Source organism: Gouania willdenowi, chromosome 5 (genome assembly GCF_900634775.1).
Source record: "Gouania willdenowi chromosome 5, fGouWil2.1, whole genome shotgun sequence".
In the NCBI taxonomy this organism is placed as follows: domain Eukaryota; kingdom Metazoa; phylum Chordata; class Actinopteri; order Blenniiformes; family Gobiesocidae; genus Gouania; species Gouania willdenowi.
In genome coordinates, this window is record NC_041048.1 from 28245766 (window position 1) to 28268581 (window position 22816).

The following is a 22816-nucleotide window of genomic DNA, read 5'->3' on the forward strand; positions in this document are numbered from 1 at the left end:
ATTCATCAATGTATTGACAATTACTGTCACTGATTTCTCTCAGTCAACCAATGATTGATTGGTTAAATGCTCTACTGACTTTAATGTGTCCTTGCCATGTTTTCTTCAAGCATCAGCTTTGTTCGTGAAGATTCATTGATATTTTAATTTTTTCCTTTTTATGAATTTGGTTTCACATGCTTGATCTTTTTGTCTGGGGTCTTAAAAAAAGAAAAATCTCCAGATTAATTTACATATGTATGAAAATACAAGAGGGAAACAAATTCTAACAAAGTAGCACAACTACTTTGGTTTTAAAGGTAATTGATTCAAAAGGGTTATGAAAGAGAAACTGTTGTGTGAAGTCATTCTCACAATTCATTTTCCAATGGTAAAAAAAAATACCAGCAAATCTTTTTGAGGACTGGTTGTCCCTTGAGTTTTTATCCACACATAAACAATCTGCCCTGCTAAACATGATAAACACACTGTGATTGGCTCTGCTGTAAATTTTGATTTGCTCCCAATAATTTAAACCACAGGAGTCAAACTAAAGGCCCAGAGCAACCAATCTGTCCCGCAGCATGATTTTACAGCATTACAATTACAGGAAAACCCTTACTTATTAGGAAAAAACATCTTTCTCTATGTATTAATAAGTAATAAACTAGCATACAATATAAATTGCAATTAAATAAAGAGGGAAAATACTACAATGTTTCTGCTTTGGCTCCCTTTTAGTAAAACTGGACCAATTGTGAATTAAAATGACTTGAACACCCCTGATCTAACAATAGAGGACTAGATTTAGGTGATAGAAATAGCAGTTGGGCTGTTAGCACACGCTGACATGACACTCGCAGTCCAAGCTCTGCAGACTAAGTGGGTCTTTGTGCCTGTGACACCAGTCATAATGCCATTGTTATCGTCATTGTCTCATTTACTGAGCTGGATCCAAACAATTCTCCGTCTGATTATTCGACTGATTTTCTGTAATTAGAAATGTCTCTCTGATAAATTAACATTCACTTATTCAACTGCGGTGATGCACTATTGATTAAAGGAATCATGGGTGCTCAGTATTTAGCATTTGAATGAGTGGACTCACTCAGGTTGGGGTATAACAAAGATGTTCATCTGAGGATGAATCAGGGTCTATTTCCACTGTGACTGTTTGGTCTGGTCAATCTTTCTGCTCTGTATTTGAAGGTGTTATCATAAAGACAACAATGAGCACCTTTATGTGTTTGCTTGCAGTGTGTGAAGATGTTCCGAACTACAATATATTATGAATTTGTCTTTTGCATTAAGGTTATGATAATTCCAGGTCCAGCTGGTTTTATATATATATATCTTACATTTCAGATCCTAAGTGCTAGTCCGAGTGCAGTAAAGCACTTGGTATTTTCTGCTTTTCCAGGAAAAGAAGAAGCTAAATTAGTCTGATGGGTGAGCTCTGTTCTCCACTGTATCTCTCCCCTCAGTGATGGTGTGATAGTTAATGGTCTGGTTTTCCAGTTGCTTGGCAGCATGTGTCAGGCTGCTACCCTCAACTTCTCTGCCGTCTCTGCTCCAAACATGCTTTCACATGATGGCTTGAACACCAACACCAAATGCAATGCTATACATGCCATCCCTTTTATATTCTGGCAACTCAGTGTCCAAATGAAAGTAACAGCACTTAGCTCCTATTATTCTCCTCTTGATGCCTGAATGGGAGATTTTTTTTATTCCCCTTTAATTCAGAATAAAAGTTAAATCCTCTTTCAACTGACCTTGTAAAGACTTAATTAGGAATGCAAATGTATTTCAGAATGAAACATAAATCCAAATTAGGTGGCTGGTTTATTTCAATTTTAATTCCAAATTAAATAATTCTGCGATCTTGTAAACACTTAATTCCGCTTTAAGTTAATTTCGGGCATTTGCCGCACGTTCGACTTCTCAAGATGACACGCTGGTGACGACATAGCCCAGGATGTCTGCCCGGACTGGACTATTTATTCAATAAGGGCCTTAAAAGACATGGATCAAATGAAAAGAGTAGATAAACTGAAGAATTAACATGTGGAGATTAACACGGACACACAGACTTATTATACACACACGGATGTCGGCAAGTGGAGCAGGTTCCATCGGGGCATGAAGAACCAGAGATTCACTAATGATGTACGGATCATTATAAAGTCCATTTTTCACTCATCATCCTGTATAGTGGAGGTATAACAGCTGTTGCATTAACCGGTGGCTTTGATTGACCAAAGTCCGGTCTTCTGCCTCCCTTCTTTGCTACTCTTTCTTCCTTCTCCTGCTCCGCGGACAAAGCAAAACCATATGCTTATATCAGAGCCCTTCCCAACCCCTAGACCTAAAGTGGAATTAAATACAGCCAAATAAACTTGTTTTCCTTGTAAACCTCGATTTGAAATAACTATTTCCAACACGAAGCAGAACACTTTAATTCAGAATAATTTAGTTCAGAATAATTGATTCCAAATTAAAAAACATGTAACAACATGCCATTGTTGAGAAGATAAATCAACATTCTGTAACTTCTGTCTTCTCTGTGTGTGCAGATATGCTGCTGCGGTGCAAGACGGCTCTCAGTACTTTGTCCTTCTCATCATCACAGATGGCGTCATTTCTGATATGGCTCAGACCAAAGAGGCCATTGTAAATGTAAGGAAGTGCATAATGACTCAACCTCAATCTTTACTACTTTTATAGATAATATCAGCACTTGATTTGGGCTTGATTTAGAAATAATAATTATTTTATTTATTTATTTCTTTATTTAAGTAGGGACAATACATATTAATGAACATTCAAAAAAAAAATGTAAATATGCCAGATTGTAGCCAACGGCTAATTTCCATCTGTTGTCCCTAGACAGGCTGATGTAATAAAATGTTACACTTAACAATAAGACATGGCGAGACACAAAACAATATATAAAAAGATTACATACAGGACAAAAAACATAGGGATCATAGAATACAGTAACATCTCATGTAAATGGAACACTGGGACCAGAACAACTACACTCAAGAGAAAAGACAGGATGCTGTGGGGCCAAGAAATGTACAGGGGAAAGAAATGCAGTTCACTTCCACATAGTCAGGGTTGGTCAATCACAGGAGTGCAACAATAAATTTACATTATCATAATAATTTATTTAAAGTGCCACTGTGCATTGCAAATAGCCCTGAATTGCCTTTTAATAAAAGAAATCATAAGGTGCATTAAAGCAAACCTTTGGTCAGTGGCTTCTTGGTACTCAGCAACGACCCAAGTAGCACAATTTTTTGGAAAGAGGGTGGAGCTTTAACCTGAAAGAAATCTGAACGTTGCAGTAAATGAAACAAGTTTAATGATAAACCAACATGTTGAGCAAAAGTCAACATGAGAGAGGGAAATGTTCTCTCTTACAATGAATTAGAGACTTTCTAAACAAAACTGAATAATTGTGTTGTTTTACACATCAATAATTAACTTTATGGATGTTAATAAATTACATTCAAAGAAAGTTTGAAGAAAATACCAAATTATCACCACTAACTGTTTAAAGTGGCTGCACTCTTCTGTATGAATAGATCCCTTTCAGTTATGTTACATACTCACAAAACATTAAGCAGGGAGCTAAGCTAGACTGCGGGTCCTGGAGTCTTTAGGGGTAATAAGAGTCTTTTTTTATTCAAATTCACTTGCCTGGACAAAACTAACCTCAAACTCAATCATTTTGACATTAACTGAACAAACACTTGTAAACAAGCAGAACAGTGGTCCTTTAAAGGGGACATATCATTCTAAATCCACTTTTTTAGCCCTTAAATGCATTTTGTTGTATATTTAGAGTGCTTAGAAGTACAGAAAAAATCAAATTAGTCTCTTCAGGTGCTCCGTAGATATCTTTATATTCTGTTTTGCTCATATATTTCAATCTGTTTTGATTTTTTTATTCTCTATTACGTTTTTTGAACTATTACATCACAGTATTTGCAGTGGAACTGCCAAATTAGTACATCAACTCCAGGTCCAACACTTCGAGCAATCCGCCATTTTTATTTCTCGCTTTTATTTTGTAGTCCAAGCTCCAGGATGCAGAAGCTACGAGAGAAATCAAAATGTTTGGTTGTTGGATGTAGTAACCCACACGCTTCATTACACCGTCTTCCAGCATCAGAACCTTTTCAAAGTGCCTGGTTGAGTTTTATTTTTCACAGAAATGTACCCACATCTGTGGGTAAGGTCATTTTTGTGTGCGCGAAGCACTTCAAGGATGACTGCTTCAGCAACCTCCGCCAGTATAAAGAAGGATTTGCCGAAAGACTTTGTCTGATTGAGGGTTCAATTCCTTCTATTTTTGGAGACGACGAACAGAGCACTTCGGTAAGCTGTAAATAACGCTGAAAAGTGTGATGATAAGACGTTCCTGTCATTGTTTTGTTAGCATTAGCAGTTGCTTAGCAGTTGCACCGTCTTCAGACTTCATATGTTAGCGCTGTGTGCTCGTTTTAGATCCTTGATTATATGGCCTACGTGATTTAATTTAAGTCATTAGTCATTTTATTTTGCCGTTTTTGTCTCCGAAAAGACTATTAAAATTCATTTTGTGACGTTAGCTTGGCGGTAGCGTTAGCTCGGTACTAGTGTTAGCTCACTTGTTAGGGTTCTGCAGGTTCATCATCTTTATTTTCAATCTCGCTCCACCGGGTCAAACTCTGGCTGTAACATGTAAGGCTGGATGGACAAGTATTCCGTTGTTGACATTTTGTAAATAACCTGTTAATAAAAAGTTTATGCGCCGCTACATAGCCGTATCTCTTCTATCAAACTACAAAAATGGCCGAGCAGGGTGGAGTTGAACCGAGTGTCACCTGAAGAGGGGGCGGGGTATGGATTGTCTCATTTGCATTTAAAAAGACGTCACCAAAACGAGTTGCTCTCAGAAGCACATCAGAAAAGGGGTAGAAAAGGGGCCTGTGGAGCTATAATAATGAGGAATTCAGACCCAAGCATTGCAGTTCCACTTTAAATAGACCACAACTGTATGATTTATATGTAAAAAGGAAGGATTTAAAACCATGATATGTCTCCTTTAAAAGTACAGCTAGATCCCAGTTGTTTAATATAATTTCTCTAATAAACCCCTTAGTTAGATATAAGACCTTTAATAGGTTAATGACTATTACCCCTTAAATTAATTTTATGCTTAATCTTTTGGGTAAAGTCTTGTATATGTTACACATCTCATGTCAATGACATTTGATCTACTTATGCAAAGATTGGAGTGTTTGCTTCACATCAGGGTTAGGGTCAATTATAATGGTAATTGTGCAATTGGTAATTAATTATAATATATATTATAATTTATATATATATATTGTAATCATAATTAAATTGTAATTGAGTTTAGATAATTGACTTTGTAATTGTAATTGGCATGGAAATTCTATAAAAACTGTAAATTATAATTTAATTAAACCCAAACCTGGGGAACCACGTTACAGTTCTATGGCATACACACACTTAATTATTAGATCAAGTTTTCCCACTACTTGCAAGAGCAAGGTTACGTTTAATTGGGTTATTTATTTCATTTTATTTATTTATTTATTATTTCAGGTACAGTAATTGTGATTAATTGAAATGTAGCTTTAGCAGTTAAGAACATAATTGTAATTTATTTTCAGGGGGAAAAATGCCAGTCACCCTAATTGTAATTGAACGTGGATAATTGAAGATTTAATTGTAATTGAATAATGTAATTGACTAACTTTGCTTCACATTACTGTTTTTTTTTTCTCTCTGATTTTGCCATGTAAAAACTCTTGCCTGCTTTGCATTCTAAAAACATATTACTAACTTACGTAAAGGTTCTCTGTCAGAGTTTCTTACAAATGACACACTTTAAAAAAAAAAAAAAAACTTCTACCAAATATGTTCATATTTCACTTCTATAAGCAGGTGTATGTCTTCTGTTGGTTTCTTCATCTTTCTTCTCCTCCTCAACCTGCCTCAGGCACAGAACACCCAGCAGACTGGATTTAAAGGGAATTTGCGACTGTTAGTCAAAACATTAGAACAGCCACACCTTCCTTTTAAGATCTTGACTGCTGCTCTGTCTTACTGCCTCTGCTCGTCTGTTGATGCTTGCTGATTCCACTGCTGCGCTTTTTACACTCCATGGATCCCTGCTGTGGGAGGACGCAGTGCTGCACTTATACGATTTTCTTTATTTATCTATGATAAAAGTTTTTTTTTTTTTTTTCACTAGGGCACTCATAACCTGTATAAAAGGAGGTAAAAGCAGGGATGTGTTTGACTCGGCACAAAAGAGAGTGACAAGTGGGTTTGTGTGTGCTGGTGCCTGATTGGTTCAGGTGTTTTAGAATGTATGACAGCTTGTACAATGAAACAGAAGGGATGTAGAGCTGAGGTAGAGCTTACAGAAAACCACAATGAGATAGATATCAGTTAGTTCGGTCATTCAACTTGAACATTTTAGGCTACTACCTTTGAGAGTTAACCGGATTTGAAAGTTGCACCTCCTCTAATCCCCACCCCCCTTCTCCCTTTGCTCCAGTGATGTGTAGTCAGGGCAGGCAGTGCCTACACAAGGGTGAATTGAAATGAATGAAATATTCATTTTGATTATTTTGTTTTAATGATCATATAATTATAATATATTTTTTTTAATTTCGATAGCCTACAGCAGTGGTTCCCAAACTTTTTGTGCCCAAGGCACACCAAAGACAAGTAAAAATCTGAAGGTACACCTATTGTGCAAAATAGCCTTTATAACTGTTATCACTCATATCATGTACAATATCTGTAAATGTGCATAATTATCTACTAATGCCAAATAAAATGTGACAAAGACAACTATATTAATCCATTGTATTATGAAATGAGTGCATACAAAGTAGTAAATAAAAAAAAAATAAAAAAAATCATTATTTTTATGTAGTTGTATATTGCAAATAATGTATGGTTGTCACAAATACCCACGGCACACTCGGACTTGCCTCACAGCACACCAGTGTGCCTCGGCACACTGTTTGGGATCACTGGCCTACAGTACCTATACGTTTGAAAGTGTCAGTATTTTGTGCTTTTCATAGCCCAAATGACTCAACACTGCTATCACCTGGTACGGCAGAGACGCTGCACAAGTCACTCACTCCTGCTCTGTATTACGGTGAAGGACACACCCTCTCCAAAAGGCACACTGCTGCTCTGCCTTTGGCCCTCAATACATCCGTGGTGTGCACGGATGTATTTGCGCATGCGCAGTCAGTTCCCCAATATGAAAACCATTTATGTAAAAAAAGCAGATCTCTACGCTGCCTTTGGACGTAACCTTGCTATGCTGAATGCTCACAGTGCATTGGTGAATTCATACAGCGCTGCCACTGCTACGTTCTCTAGCTAGTGGGTGGGATAACACTACAAGCAAGATGACAGCGATAGAGAGGATAAAGAAATTTTCACAACTTTCTTTTGAGAAAAAACAACAGCTTATAAAATTAAAAGATCTGAGCTACCAGACCTTCAGCAAAGGAAAGGTCAGAAAATTGTTCGTACTTTCCACAGTCAATGGTACAAAAGGAAAGATTGGCTTTGTGGGTGCATCTCACTGAACCGCTTGTTTGGCGGCCACGGCACCACCGACAAGGTCAGGACAAATGTGGGAATGGATGCGCTGCTGTGTCATGAGATATAACTTGTTGGGAGAGTATGGAGGCTATATTGAATAATTGTTTACATTTCTTTAATGGTGTTTTGCAATCTTGATTTTGTTTGATTAACACTTGCCAGCCGAAACATATGAATTTGTCATTGGTGGTCTCGATTTGCAACACCCTACCTACCTACCTTAGTGTTCACGCCACGTCACTGCTCTGTTCCTTTCAAAACCACACCCCCACAAGCTTGAACACACATCTGATAAAAAAAAAATAACAAATCCCCTAATGCAGAACAAATAATTACCTGTCCAACAGAAAGACAGCAACCTCTGAATCACTTTTCAGGCCCTGCCACATGATGAGTGTGCACTCGGTAGAAATAAGGGACAAAGGGGGTACTGGGCAGTGTGATTGGATCTTACCATTCAGACTAAATGGCAGGGATTGGGTAGAGTTTTTACTGGATTCCAGCTGCTACAGAGATCTGACTCTCAAAATATTCACAAAAAGGTGTGTAGAAGGGTAGAAGGACCATTTCATCCAGTGTAACAATAAGTGTTTCTGAACTGGATTGCACACTACCTTTAACAGACATGATTGTAATGGCTGTAGCAGACAGGTTTAATCCAGAAGCAGCAGTTTGCCTTCAGGGTCTATATAATGTAACATGTACATTTCATCATTGCTCTCTTCGTGACTCCTAAAAGATCTGAATGCCAGAGATGATAGCTCTGGCTTCAGTGGTGTGCACAGGTAGACACTAGGTGGTGCTAAAAGCACCTGCCCTTTGCCCTCTGGACCAAGCAAGTTCCCTTTTGAAAGTTTTTTTTTTTTTTTTTTTTTTGTGGCCCATGATGACATGATCATCTGTAAGTGCTCGTCTATTAAAAGCAAGTGTTAATAATGCCCAAATTATTATTCCCTCCACCCCCACCCACACACACCTCTGTCAACGTGAACTCGCAGAGCGGACAAAAACAGGTGCGTTGTTGTAGCAGCTGACAGTGCACAGCTACAGCCTGAAACACACCTCCTCCCCAATGGATACTCCCCTGCCCACGAGCCAGGTAACACATAAATGAATCGAGTCGAGTGTGTTGTTTGCCTCCTGAGCCTCAGTTGCTAAGCTATAACTTGCATTTATTTGTCTCTGTTGTGAAATAGCCCGTCTCAATGCCACACAGCTGGGCATAAATTAGCCGACTGCTCACCTGCTTAACAAGCTAGACGCTACCCAAAATCAATAATAGATATGACGTGATGATGACCAGCGGTAGAGTTTGTCATTGGCATCCTACAGCATGTGAATCTATCAGTATACTTACTTAAGATGAATATTTAGTAGTCCCTACATTCCCACCTGGAACTGTTGATGCTGAACTTTGCCACATGTCATCTGGCTGTTGTCAGTAGCAACATCAACTTCAAATGCCTCGTCGGCCATCTTTTCCCCCCTCCCATCCGCAGCTGCATGGAGGCGTGGTTGCAGCACCCATTGGCAGCACGCCCATGTCCCCAAATGGCTGGAATCCTGCTGTAAAAATCACCTTCACGAATGTGAAATTTAAAGGAGAACTACTGAAGGTATTTATTAATGAAAACTTGACAAAATGAAACGCAAGCATTGCATGGAAGGCACGCCAAATAAAAAAGGAGGAAAGATTCTAAAGACGTGGACGAGAAACTGCAGGATTTATCACACCACTGGGAGAAGAGAACGGAAAACCAATATTCATCAAAACGATGGAAGACTTGGGAAAATACAAAGGATCCACCTAAACAACAACATTACTGATGGTAATTACGGACATGGACCCAAATCTATATAAACACTGGAAACAAGACTCAGACTGAGTCACTAAATTCAATGTGGAAACCAAGAGTAAAAAAGGTCTGTCACTTATTCATTTCAATTGCTAGGTGGTGGGGTGATTAAGGATTACATTACTACCTTGCTTATGAACTAAGACATAGTAATGTGTTTATACAAGAAAGGTTAAATCTAACAGTGGAAAATACAACACTGCCAATAGAACTAACAACAGCTGGAATAACCTTGATGTAGAGACAAAACAAGCTGCAAACTTGTGTGTCCAAAAGAGACATTCCCGAGTGGTGACGTCATGGATGGAAAGGGAAAAACCTTTCAAACAACTTCGAAAGAAGATGAACTTTTCTTGAACTGGAGGAATGCAAACAACGTCTGGCAGGGAACAAGGCCGACATGAACAACGATAGAGAGGAGGAGGAATAAAGAAAAAAAAAGACAACACTGACTACAGATGAGAATAAATCCTAAACAAAAAAGGACTGTTCAGAACAACCTAAGAATGTTTGACCAGAGAGACAAGCCTTGATGTAAATTTTCAGTGTACAAAACAGGGGACGGGACCTAGATAAGCAAACTGCTTCTCTCGTTTCCTTTTTCGGCATGTACAAAAAAAAAAAAAGTGAATGTAACCATGTCGGAAATAAACTGAATAAATAAAAAAAATAATTATGGTTATTATAAATATAAATTTACAATATGTCATAAAATTGTAGATATGGTTGTTGCATATACAGTGTATGAAGCTGCTCAGGTTTTAGTTATTATCAATGGTTGGTTGCACAAACCTTTTATCCACCCAAACATTTACTGTGAAGTTATGTCACTGTGCCTGAACTAACCTGTCCAAATTTAATGTAAATCTAGATTTATAGGTGGAATCTGGCTATAGTTGATTGCTTGTCACATAAACACAATGCAAACTGTCACAGATTATGACCCTGTAGTCATGAAACATTATGCTGTTGGGAACAACAGATAAAACTAAATGCTGATTGCTTGGTCACAAGGCAAATGTTACTTCCTAAGAATAGAATCCTTATAGAACACTTAGAAAAGCTCTTTTTATGTTGGCACCACAGTTGATCCCTTTCTTTGATAATTAAATAATAATCTATTAACCTCTGTCATAATAAAGCAGAGCTGTGTGGCTAATATTACCAAGATTCTGTTGCATCACCGAAATGTACTTAGCAGTGTAGGTGTAAGAAATGATGCAGACAGATCTTTTGTAGATATCATTGGTAAAAGAGAAATACTATGACATAAATCAAATTATGTGTCACAGATTTGCCTGCAGTCGCAAAAACAAAAGCACTGTACACACAACATTATCATTGACTTGGACATGATTATACAACAGCTCATTGAGTGAGTTTCCTACATAATAATAATAATAAGTAATGGAGTGTGTAGTTTTGTGAATATGTGTGACACTTCTGAGCTGAATAGTCCTCAGGCATTCTGCTTGTCAGTGGTATAACATTAGGTCCAGAAAATTTCCACCTTAAGAAACCTGTAAAAGTGTTTTGTGAAACTTAACAATATAAAACATGGTCATGATGAGTTAGAAAATTGAGTGTTAAAATAAAAATAAAAAAACTCACAAAATTATAAATTGATTGTACAACTTACAAATGTTAAGGCATTAAGATGCAAATGGCATTGTGGTTTAGTTAGATAAAGGGTTAACAACAGTGCTTAATTTGTAAATCATCAGGTCCCAGAACACAGGTCGAATGTTGTTCCAGCAGTTAGAGATAGAGAGCCAAAAATGTCACGAAATACATTTTTAAAAGCGCCTTTTACTAACTAAATAAGCTAATAATATCATGTGAACACAAACAACCAATTTAGCCTAAATGTTTAATAAAAGAATGATGAATCAGCATTAAAGAAGCGCGGTCAAGCACCCATTAGGAGCGCAACCGTCTCTTTTACTCTGAGTGACAGCTGTCAAAATCTATCATGTTTCAGCACCAAGGACAGTGCAAAATCACCACTAATTTATGCACTCTCATCACAAAAGGACACTACACTTTCAAAACACAAAAACCCACAAATACAAAATATTTACAAACGTTCACACCTTTAAGGCCATAACTCCTCTAATGAATCAGCAGCACAACAGAAATTGGAAATAAAACCTTTTATTTGTCCCAAAAAACAGCCATGGAGCCCTTTGTATCCTCTTTTTTTTACATGTTTCACAGCCGAGGCCTGCCGTGTCTTTCATAAGCCATTAGTAGCAGCTCATGTTGGCTTTGAACTGAGCCTCTGTTCAAACTTCCCTGGTCTCAATGTCCATAGCAGAGCTTTTCACCGTTGTCTCCTGCATTAGCATCATCGCTACAGGTTCTGCTACTCGCTACGCTAATTGCTGCTGCTCTTTTCCGCGATTTCCACAGAAATAACCTTGGACTTCTTTACCTCAGGCTTAGCTTCAGTTATTGGCTTAAAAAGCTGTTTAAATCCAACTGCCTTTTTTAAAGCCATTTTCTACCATCTTCCAAGCTGACAGAGGAATGATTTGTGCGCAAAATCACACTCTTGATATAGCATGGGCATGGCCTGATCTACCCTCTCTTCCTCACTCACTCTGAGTTTTTATATTCTATTTTGTGTGTACAAAATCGCTGTGTGAAATTTACAGCGATTTCAACTCAAAAAAAGACACAGCTATCCAAATATAACACTTCAAAATGTAATTAAAACACTTAAAAGCAAATGAGGTGATGAAAAAAGAAAAGACAAAACAAAACAAAAATAAACGAGGTACTGGATCCAATGTGGGAGGCCCGGATCTTGCTCTGGCAGGATCCGCCCCAAATTAAGCTCTGATTAGCTACATCTGAGTAGCTAAAATTTGAGACACTCTTTTCATAATTCTAAAGATTTTTTCCAATCAATAATATAAAAAGTATTTGACAGACAAACCGGTTGACAGCCCTCTTTAGCTTACTTTAGCCAGCCATGCCAGGGTTCATGTCTGTGGAAAGTGTCATTTAGCCAGGTAGGAACATGCAACCGACCCCCGTTTGCATCGGAACTTGTCAGGATTCGAAAGTTTGTCTCAGTGCGTCTCCCCAACCAAATCCCTTGTCAGTCAGTGTAAGTCTGGAGGTGTGAGCAAATGCACAGACTTTTGAACATGCTCAGAAATATTGATGAGAAAGAGTAACCAAAACAATAAAGCCCAGTGGGAACCAAATTTCAGTTTTTTGTTTTCAAACATAGTGTTGTCTGTCAGCCATTGAAACAAAATTGTATGTAGACAGATTTTCTCTGACACAGCAAATGAGAAAGGATTCAGTGACTTCCAGATTAAAACACTCACACACAGACATGCATTAACCATTTTGTGTGCGTACATTGAGAATGAAAACAAAAACAAAACAGACAAAAAAAACAAACACCAAGCACACAGAGACACTACAAAGCATTGAAGAAGCACACAGAGAGAGTTGTGTTGAGTCCTAAGTGTTGACTGATACTTTGTTTAAGTGTCTCATTAAACTACATTTCTCTTGCGAGGCTGAGGAGACATGGAGGATGGCTAAAGTAGGGCATGGCTAATTGCCAGGTTATTTTGGGTGACATTTGATGTTGTGCTGTTTCTAGATGTGTGTGTCTGCAATGCACAGTGTGTGTATGTGCTTGTGAGTAGGTGGACAGCCACTGACAGGAGTTGTGTTGAATACTGATAATTGTGTTGATGTAATGCTGCTGTGGTGGCATCGACACAAATGTCATTTTTTCTTTTTTTACTCATAATATGTATTTGTTGTGGTCAAAGATGAACTAGTGCTTTGTGAAGAAAACATTTCATCATATTAACAGTTTTTGCCAGATATGAGATGGACTCAGAATATTTTGGTTGTTCTATTGTGTGAAAAAAAAGTGGTATACTAAATAAGTTTTTAAAAATTTTTTTTAGATCAAATTTAAAACACGAAAACATCATCAGTGCTGATTTAAAAAGTCAATCCATGAATATAATTGACCATATAATCTAATCAGGTGCTAATGATAATTAATTTCACATGCAGGTAGAAAAATCATTGTTAACTCAAACAGAAACAGCTGTGATGTTGCGTTTAAATTGTGTATGTCACAGATCATCCCCTGTCATAATGCAACAAAGACAAGGAGCCAGGACTAGGTATTGTTCAACCAGGTATCATTGGATTGCATTTACACACTGGACATGTTACATGGAGAAACATTCACACACCCATATACTATTTACTCACACAAGAAATTAAACTCAGTGCTCAGACCTATACTAACAAGCTAACCCAGTAACAGAGCAAGTAGGGTAGAGTTAATTTGTGTGGCCACACCAGCTACAGTATCTCTGAAGCTAAGCAGGTCTGGGCCTGGTTAGTAGTTGGATGGGAGACCACTAAAATTCAATGCATTATTGTTATAATTATTATTAATAAAAGTAGATAGGATGCATGTTATGTAAATGTGTTTTTTTTTTCATAATTTAGTTCAGGTGATATGGGTCCAATCAAAGTTGAGTGGCTTTTGAGAGGTGATATCCTCTCAACTTTGATTTGACTCATCATGAAAAAACTCATTTTCTGAAAATGTATAGATTAACCCTCCTGTTATCCTCAATGTTCAAAATTCAACTTTTTTTGTTTTATATTTCATGACTTTTCCTAATTTGATTGGTACAATTGATTAAGTATAAAATCATCATAATATTTTTTCAATGTGCTGAACGCATATTGCAAACATTGGTGCTCCGCTGGGGTCAATTTGACCCCAGGCACTTTAGCTGTGTAGTTGTGTCTGTCTGCAGGTGCAGAGTTGATACATTTTAGTTGATAGATGACTTAGTGCAAACAAAGTGTCTGACACTAAATTGTCAAAGTCCTACTAGACCTCGTGTTTGCTTTGGGAGGGGCTGGTGGATGAATGAGGATGTTGGCTGTAATGACTGAAACTGGCACATCCTCCCTCTCCCTCCTCTCCTGGCTCATGAATCCAGCCATCTCCTGCTTCTGTACGTCCTCATCAAGGTGTATGCCAATAGATTTGTTACCTTTCATCCCTCTGGACAAATATTCCCCTCTTCCCTCAGCCCGTTTGTAATATTTTGTTCTCAGCACACACTTTCTGTTCAACCTTTTCATCTATTTAGTCCATCATACATGAAAAACACACATTTAAGTTTCACAATAGGATCGATGTTGGAATCACACATTTTTCACACATACTTCCTCCTGTTCTGTTCTCCCATGATAGTATTACTTCCTCCAAAAGGTCATTCAGGTAGTTAAAGGCTAGTGCAACATGTTGGTGTGACTGTATCCTGTCTGACAAAACATAAAATACCATCATATCACAATGTGAAAAACACTGCAGCCCATAATTCACACAGACAGGCTTCTCCTCACTGGCCTTTTCCATTTCCCTCTAGGGTGCCAAGCTTCCTATGTCCATCATCATAGTTGGAGTGGGTCAGGCAGAGTTTGACGGTAAGATTGCTTTGATCTTTTTTTTTTTTATTGCAACATGAAGGTTGGAGAAAAAAACTATATTCTAAAGCCTATGTTAATACACTTGAAGTTTTACTCCCCCAAAAACTATCAGTAATGCAGATAAAAAAAAATGTTTTAACTGGAAGTATTTAAGGATATGAAGGGAAGATATAAGAATATTAATGACCTGGATTAACTGCTGGATTTAAATAGGAAATATTGGGTCAAGATTACATAATGCGTAAAGATCTGTCTATAGAGATTTTGTTCATTTAATGTAAAATCTGAAAAATTTGAAACTGTGGCTTGGAGTTTTTTTTTTTTCAAATGCAAAACAAATAACAATATCCTGTGGGAATTTGTATGTGTTGTGAATATATCTTCAAGCAATGGTTGAATTGGACGGTGATGACATCAGAATCTCCTCTCGAGGGAAACTTGCAGAGAGAGACATTGTACAGGTGAGGTGTGTGTGTGTGTGCGCGTGTGTGTGTGTGAGTCATCCAATTGTCTTAAATTTGGCGTAATCCCTTTCTCAATAAAATTGATAGAGTTGATAGATTGCAAAACATCCTTACAAATTAACAGTTTTTGTTGTTCAGAAAAGGACATTGTCATAAAAATTCATCTTGTGATTACTAGGGGTATCCATGCAGCGTCCCTTATTTCTCTGTTTGTTTAATTTCTGATTGTCCTGTTCCTGAATATGATGAAACATCTATTGTTATGGTTTCATATTTAATTTTTTTTAACTTGAGCTTAACTTCTTCTCAAATACTAATTACATGTATGTTTGAAAAATTTATGTTTACATTGCTCAGTGGAGTGTCTATGTGGGATGTGATGGATGGATGCAGGGAGGATTTATTTTGCTTATAGCAAAGTCCTATTATATAGTAAACAAGTCATTTATTTATTAGTCAAAAAAAGATTTGATTCCTGTTTTTTTTCATACAATTTTAGTAAAATAAAAGGCAGTATAGATGTAGCCTGAAAGATAATAATGTTTTTTGGCAAACAGAACATTTAAATGCCTTGACTATTGGCTTGAGTCATGGAGCAGTTAACACACACCAAGCCTATACTATAAAATCATTAAAGAATAATTAATGCTATGCTAACTCCTTCATTTTCAAACCCTTCTCTGAAGTACCATGAAGTTTTTATCATCCAGGAGGGTCTTCCTGCTAAAAAATGTTCAGCGTTTCTGACGATTTCTTCAAAACAAAGCGGAATCTCATGTGAACTTTGTACCTCCTGTGTTTTAGGTGACATTAGGATGTGGCAGGAAGTTTTTTGCTGTGCCCTTACAGCTACTAATGTAGCAGTATTTAATTGTGATGCATTTATTAGGTCTCTTTTAAAAGAGGACAACTAAATCAGCATTAGGGTGACCATACTTCCAGTTTTAACAGGACATATCCTCACATTGGTGTCGTGGCACCAAAAAATTTAAAATATAGGCTTAATGGCTATATATATAAAGTAATGAGCCTTTTTGGGAAATGTAAGGAGTAGAAAGTACCGATACTTATATTGAAAATGTAACGGAGTAAAAGTAAAAAGTTGACAGAGAAATAAATACTTCTAAAAGTACAAAGTACCTGAAAAATCTACTTAAGTAAGTAAAGTATTTGTACTTCGTTACTTGCCATCTCTATTCATACCCAAATACATTTATTTTCAGCAGATACAATTAGATTTGTGGTTTAGTTACTCTTAAAGAAATCCCATCAGCACATGTAGAGTTTGTGCTGGGGAGCATTGAACCCCCCCCCACCAGTTTTCCTAAATTCATTTGAAAAAAAAAAAATTTCTGCTGCATTGATTCTAACATATTATTGTTATTTTCATGTCACAGATGTTAGTTCTACCTCAGGTGTGTAGAGTAAGTTTTCAGTGAAATGGTCCCAAACTTTTCAAACTTTAGGTTGGTTCTTCTTCTGTTGTGCAATTCTTCAGAATATAAATGGTGAAGTGACACTGCTGCCAGAAGTTCATGTATGGTACTGCAGCAAAAATTAATCAGAAAGCGACCGCCGTCCTGATTTTATCATGAATTTACAACATTAAACGATTCCTCGATGCAAATTTTTGTAGTCAACATTATCAATTATTAATCATTTTTGCAGTAATGTATATGTATACACACATTCTTATTATGATGTCATTATTTCCTTCCCAGTTTGTTCCCTTCAGAGATTATATGGACCGGACAGGTAACCATGTGTTGAGCATGGCACGCCTTGCAAAAGACGTGCTTGCCGAAATTCCAGACCAGTTCATCTCCTACATGAAAAGCCGGGGGATCAAACCCAACCCAGCGCCGCCCCCTTACACACCGCCTGGACACACACGCCATCACACAGCAATCTAACATCCATCCTCCTCTCGGGTTTTCATTGAGAACTGACAGCATGCAGCAGGCGCTCAGAGTCTCGTGTGAACTTTGTACCTCCTGTGTTTTAGGTGGCAGTAGGATGTGGCAGGAAGTTTTTTGCTGTACGCTTACAGCTACTAATGCAGCAGTAATTTATTAGGTCTCTTTTAAAAGAGGACAACTAAATTTTCAGACCCCTTTCAGGTGGTGACTGTTTTGAGTCTGAATTTACAGCAGGTTGGTTCACAAAGGTCATGTTGTGGTTAAAACTTGTGCCTGTTTGTGATAGTTTCTCTAAATGTATCAGGATATGTGAACTGTAAACAAACCCTCCTGGTCAGTCTGTGATGTGGCCTGATTCAATAATATTTTCAAGGCACCATTTCCTTTCTGAAACACGTTTTTAAGTCTGGATTTATGACCTTTAGCAATTTAGGTGATCATTTAATCCGAACATCAATCAGACTGTTTATAACATATTGAGTGCCCTTCTGTACTTTTTATTAAGTCAATGTTAATGAGAGCATGTTGTATGACAAGTAAGTTTATTTACACTCGTACTTAAATGTTTTTCAGAGTGGCATGGAAATGTAATAGGTCTGCTTTAAATACCATGGAATCTTTATTATTGTTGATTTTTTCTGATGGACTGCCTACAATAAGCACAAACTCTAAATATCACAAGAATGCCAATGCACAATCAGGGTTGTCAGAGTTCTGCTATTTATTATTTTTAAAGAACATATCTCATGTTTATTTAAATTATACAATTGCACTCCAGTTATTGAGAGACTTTGGCCAGTGTAGCACAAAAAGCATTGACTAAATAATTTCAGATCTCTGAATTTATTATCTGATGGAATGGTTTTGTACTATAAATAAAATATAAATTGTTCAAACACTCTTGTTTAAAGGTATCCAAAGGAATATTTCTTAATATTATAACATGATTAAATATCTAAAGGGTGGTCACACTGTTCTGAACTGGCTTGTTGGTGGTTTGCGACTCAAAAGTGCGTCACGGATTCCTTTGTAGTCTATCTTTGCATTTGCTCCAACCAAAAGAGCAGTGTGCTTTTACTATGAAAGTGTTAAATCAAAGTTGTCTACAGCTGCACTTTTTTTTTTATAGTTGGTTGCCAGTAAACACTAGCACCAAATTTAAACAAAGCACAATTAAAAAAATAATAATTTTTCCTGATGTGGATTACATTAACAGTAGAATGTTGGTCCAGAAGCCACAGCAGTTAAAAAAAAAGCTGCATTACAAAGCTTCTTGAATTGATTGCAACTAAAGTTAGCTGTTCCTGGCCTTGTCTACACTTGAATAATTGGTTGTTTAACTTGTTTTTTCTTTTGTTTTTTCAAATGACTTAAATCTGAAAACTATCACACTAAACCTAACCCAAAACGGCTATCCTAGAAAATGAGTTCTTCAGTGAGAAAGTTAAAGCTAGGGCTCACCCTATTGGGTGGACAGACCAAAACAAATAGTTAGCGCCGAGTCATTCCATGTCATTTCAAAAAATGGCCCACACACTTCGGTCTCAAAAAATTTTAAAATTTTTTACTTATTGTTCCGTGATTATTCGATAGGCACACCATGTCAATTTTCGCATCCTTATTTTTCTTTCATTTTTATCTTCCAATATCTCAAGAACTACATTAAAAAGGAAATTTTTTTAGGGTAATACAGCTCCACCTACTCTCACAGAATATACAAAAATATCTGCTATACATCCTTTCTGGAGGACATGCCAGCCCCTCAAAATTGGAAATACGTTTCTGACTTGAACATGTTTGGGCCTTCAGTAAACAACTTAGCATATGTCTATTCTCCCTGTAATTTTATCAGCTTTGAGCAATGTACTGTGCAAATCACTAATGATTAGTCAGATATACAGTATGCATTGGTTCTTGGGTAACAGTCTCTTGAAATCTTTTTTTAGACCGAAGTGTGTGGGATGTCCTGAAAAATTTTGAAATGACATGGAATGACCTGGCCATGTTATAACTCACTCAGGCTTCCTGAAAGTGTTGGAACATCTGTCAAACTACCCCTGTAAGTCACTGACTAGTATTAAGTGTTTGAACTCAATTACCAACATTGTTTTTCGGACTTTTCCAGAGAGTGGGTGGCTGCTAATTTGATTCTTCATGAACAACACCGGCAACAATGGCAGATCAAATGGTACACTAAGTTAAAGCTCTACCCTCTACTCATCTGTCAATATAATTATTCATTCTTGTTTTCCCACTTATTGCACTTATAATCATCATCCTGCTATTTTTTGCTATATTCTTTCTTTGTGTTTATGCTTCACGTGTTGTTTGGATTGGTGTATTTAAAAGTAACTTGGCAGGACCACGCACAGGCTTAGAGAATGTTCCAGGGTTTTGACCTTTGTTGTGCCTTTATTAGTGCTTGGAAAGGACAATATGAACAGTAAACATAACTTTAACCAACAGCGATTGTAAAAGCTCTTTGTTTTCAGGGCATCAAAGCTGATATTAGCATTGTACTCCAAATAGAAATTATTCTGAGTGGACATAAGTGAACCTTTCTACCATATAAACAATCAGAGCCAACAATAAATAAATTATTACTTTGTTTTATTAGATTTTCATTCCCTTTTCTTCCATTCAGTGCCAGGCAATAATTTAGTAGTATGCTAGCATGCTAAGTTAGTACTGTGAATACAGTACATGTTTTTTAACTGCATGAAACAACACCACTTGCTTGTTTCTACTGTATTTTTTTTTTTTTTTTTTTTTTTAAAGTACTTTTTTATTGTTTGACTTTCAACTGGAACAAACTTCTGCAATGCCGTAGTCAATCACCATACAAGTAAAGTAAGGTATAGTCATTCAAAGAATTGACACACTCAAATAGAAACCTGAGTTAATTAAAGTCTAAGTACACCCCCAGGTTTTTGCTGCCCTGTCACTAGTAGTCACTCATTTAAAAAAAACAAAAAAAAAAGCCTTGAATATGGGCGTTTCTTTTGGAGCAGAGTCAACTGAACTCAACTGTATATAGTGCAAATTACAACAAAGTCATCTCAACACGCTTAACAAAATATATGGTCCATAGTAAGAAAGAAAGAAAGAAAGAAAGAACCCAACAAGATCCACATGAACAAGCATTTAGCGACAGTGGAAAGAAAAAACTCCCTCTTTTTATGGGAAGAAATCTCCAGCAGAACCAAGTTCTGAGGTGGCAGCCATCCACTTGGGTTAGTGGACAGAAGGGCAAACAGAAAAGAATAGGCCGTCCAAATTGCCCAGGCTTGTTGAGCCGTGAACCAATCCGAGTGTCTCAGACACCATGCCCAGTCCCAACAGCCCCACCGACATCGGTGCACAGTGCACAGCTGAGCTGTGTTCAACTCCTACAAACACGCACATAATCCCGACGTGATGCTCACCCACACACACACACACAACTCTACAGACACTATAGCATGTACGGGCAAACAGCCCCTGCTCTCATCACATGAGCCCTGAAAAACAAACGTACACACACATACCAGGGAGACACACGGCAACAAGAAGTGCACGCACGTCCACACACACAAAAAGACAGGAATACGCACACGATGTGCCTGTATATACACACATAGCTTGATGAACCCTCTGATTAAACCAGAATCAGCTCTTTATAGAAGCAGACTAGCAAACATAGCAGCTGAAAACAGTCCTCATGGAACTGTCTGTCAATGCTCATTGATGGCTGAGAAAGCAGGAAACACAAATACCTCCTGCCTACTTTTATTGCAGGGTCGGGGTCAACAGTGACAGTTAGTGACATCAACAAGAACAAAAAATGTCACCAAACCCAATATCAGCCAATAGCAAAATTCAATTGTAATAGCCAGGTTTCAACCCATAGAAGGCAGTCACTCCTACATTTTACAACTGAAAACGCTAAATTTAAAGACTGACTAAAATGCGAAGAGAGGGACTAAGATAAAAAAAAAACAAAAAAAAACCATAATTATATATGTATGCAGCAGAAAAAAGTGTTTTTGGGTGTACTACACTTTACGTAGCACATGCAATTTGCAAAGATGATTTTGTTACCCAAACATAAACATATCCCCAATACTTTTGATATTGTCAAGAAATTCTTAAATAATCTGTCATGCAAATAAATATTAACAGTTCAAATTGGAAAAAAAAAAAAACACCTTGAAATTAAAGCCATAAGCAGGATTTGTGAGTCTCAGTCACCTTTTTTAGCCAATCGCTTCAATTGCTGAACTAAAACCTACCTCGATAGTTTTCAAGGACAGTCTCAGTGAAGCCATTAGTCTACGTTTAACTCAGTATTACATTTGTGAGTTTCTCATTGAAGCAGAGTAGCCTACTGAAACAATAAAGCAATACTGTAATGGAAGCATTTACCCTTGAGAAACAACAGGCTGATGTTGATTTAGGGTTTCCAGCTCATTTTGAAAACTTTAATGCCTTAATGAAGTGGAAGGCTGTGACCTCGTCTCATTCAAACCTACACTGAGAGACAGCTCACTTAGATAAGCATGGCTCTCTTGTGGAGGAGAAAAGTACATAATGGCTGGTAAAAGAGCAACCAGCATAAAGATAAACTATTCAGCGTATCAATCTAAAGTAAAATATAGCTTCTGCTTAAAACATTGAAACATAAATTTATCACAGAAATCAACTGATGCTGAAGTATTACACATGTGATTTATTTACATAGTTTCATTATATTCAACAAGTCATGGTTTTAATACTTTAAGTGTGTATTTCAAATCGTTATTGTGTAAGCATGATGACCATTGCACGTTATTTGGATTATGATGGGGAAATTTCACACATTGTGCCACCACCTGTAAAAAATGAACCCAGCCAAATCAGATCATGTGCATTTCTTCTCCTTGACAGGAACTATTCACTGGATGTTACAACTTCTCGCTTGTGCCTGCTTTTTCCAAACATTTCATGTTCCACTGATTGAACAAAAACTGTAGCTAATTTGCATGTTACAGTTGATCATTTATATTTGAAGTACTGTTTTTGGTCAAAACGCATTATTTATCTTTGATGCTGTATGTTTGAATTTTTACTTATTTGCATGACCGTTCTCCTTTTTAAAAGTTTTTCTTTCAGATTCATATGGTTATTGTTATATGGTGGGCTGTGAAATGCTTTGTTATGAATTGCCTTAAATGAAAGTGATTAAAAACTACTTTTGTAAAAGTGTTTGAAGCGTTGGGTTTTGTTTTTAAGCAGTTTGTGACCTAAAATAGTTCATGCCACAGACTTTACACACATACTCACTGCATATATGTGTTGGAAAAAAAGTTTTTAGATCCTCTAAAAAAATGTACACGTCAAACATTATCATGACATATTGCAGAAATGTGTTTTTTGTTTCAAACATAAAATCCCCTACAATGATTTGTTTCTTAATAAAATG

The 22816-nt window shown here is 37.1% G+C and overlaps 1 protein-coding gene across 2 annotated transcripts in view; it reads left to right on the top strand.

Annotated features, from left to right (window-relative positions):
- Window positions 1-20098, top strand: part of cpne5b (copine Vb) — a 188776-nt gene extending 168678 nt beyond the window's left edge. For both annotated transcript variants that reach the window (XM_028446641.1, XM_028446642.1), the window contains 4 exons: window positions 2556-2658; window positions 14933-14990; window positions 15381-15454; window positions 17179-20098. In XM_028446641.1, the coding sequence (XP_028302442.1) occupies window positions 2556-2658; window positions 14933-14990; window positions 15381-15454; window positions 17179-17370 (427 nt within the window). In that variant the 3' untranslated portion in view covers window positions 17371-20098. The remainder of the gene's footprint in view (window positions 1-2555; window positions 2659-14932; window positions 14991-15380; window positions 15455-17178) is intronic.
- The last annotated feature ends 2718 nt before the right edge of the window (window positions 20099-22816 follow it).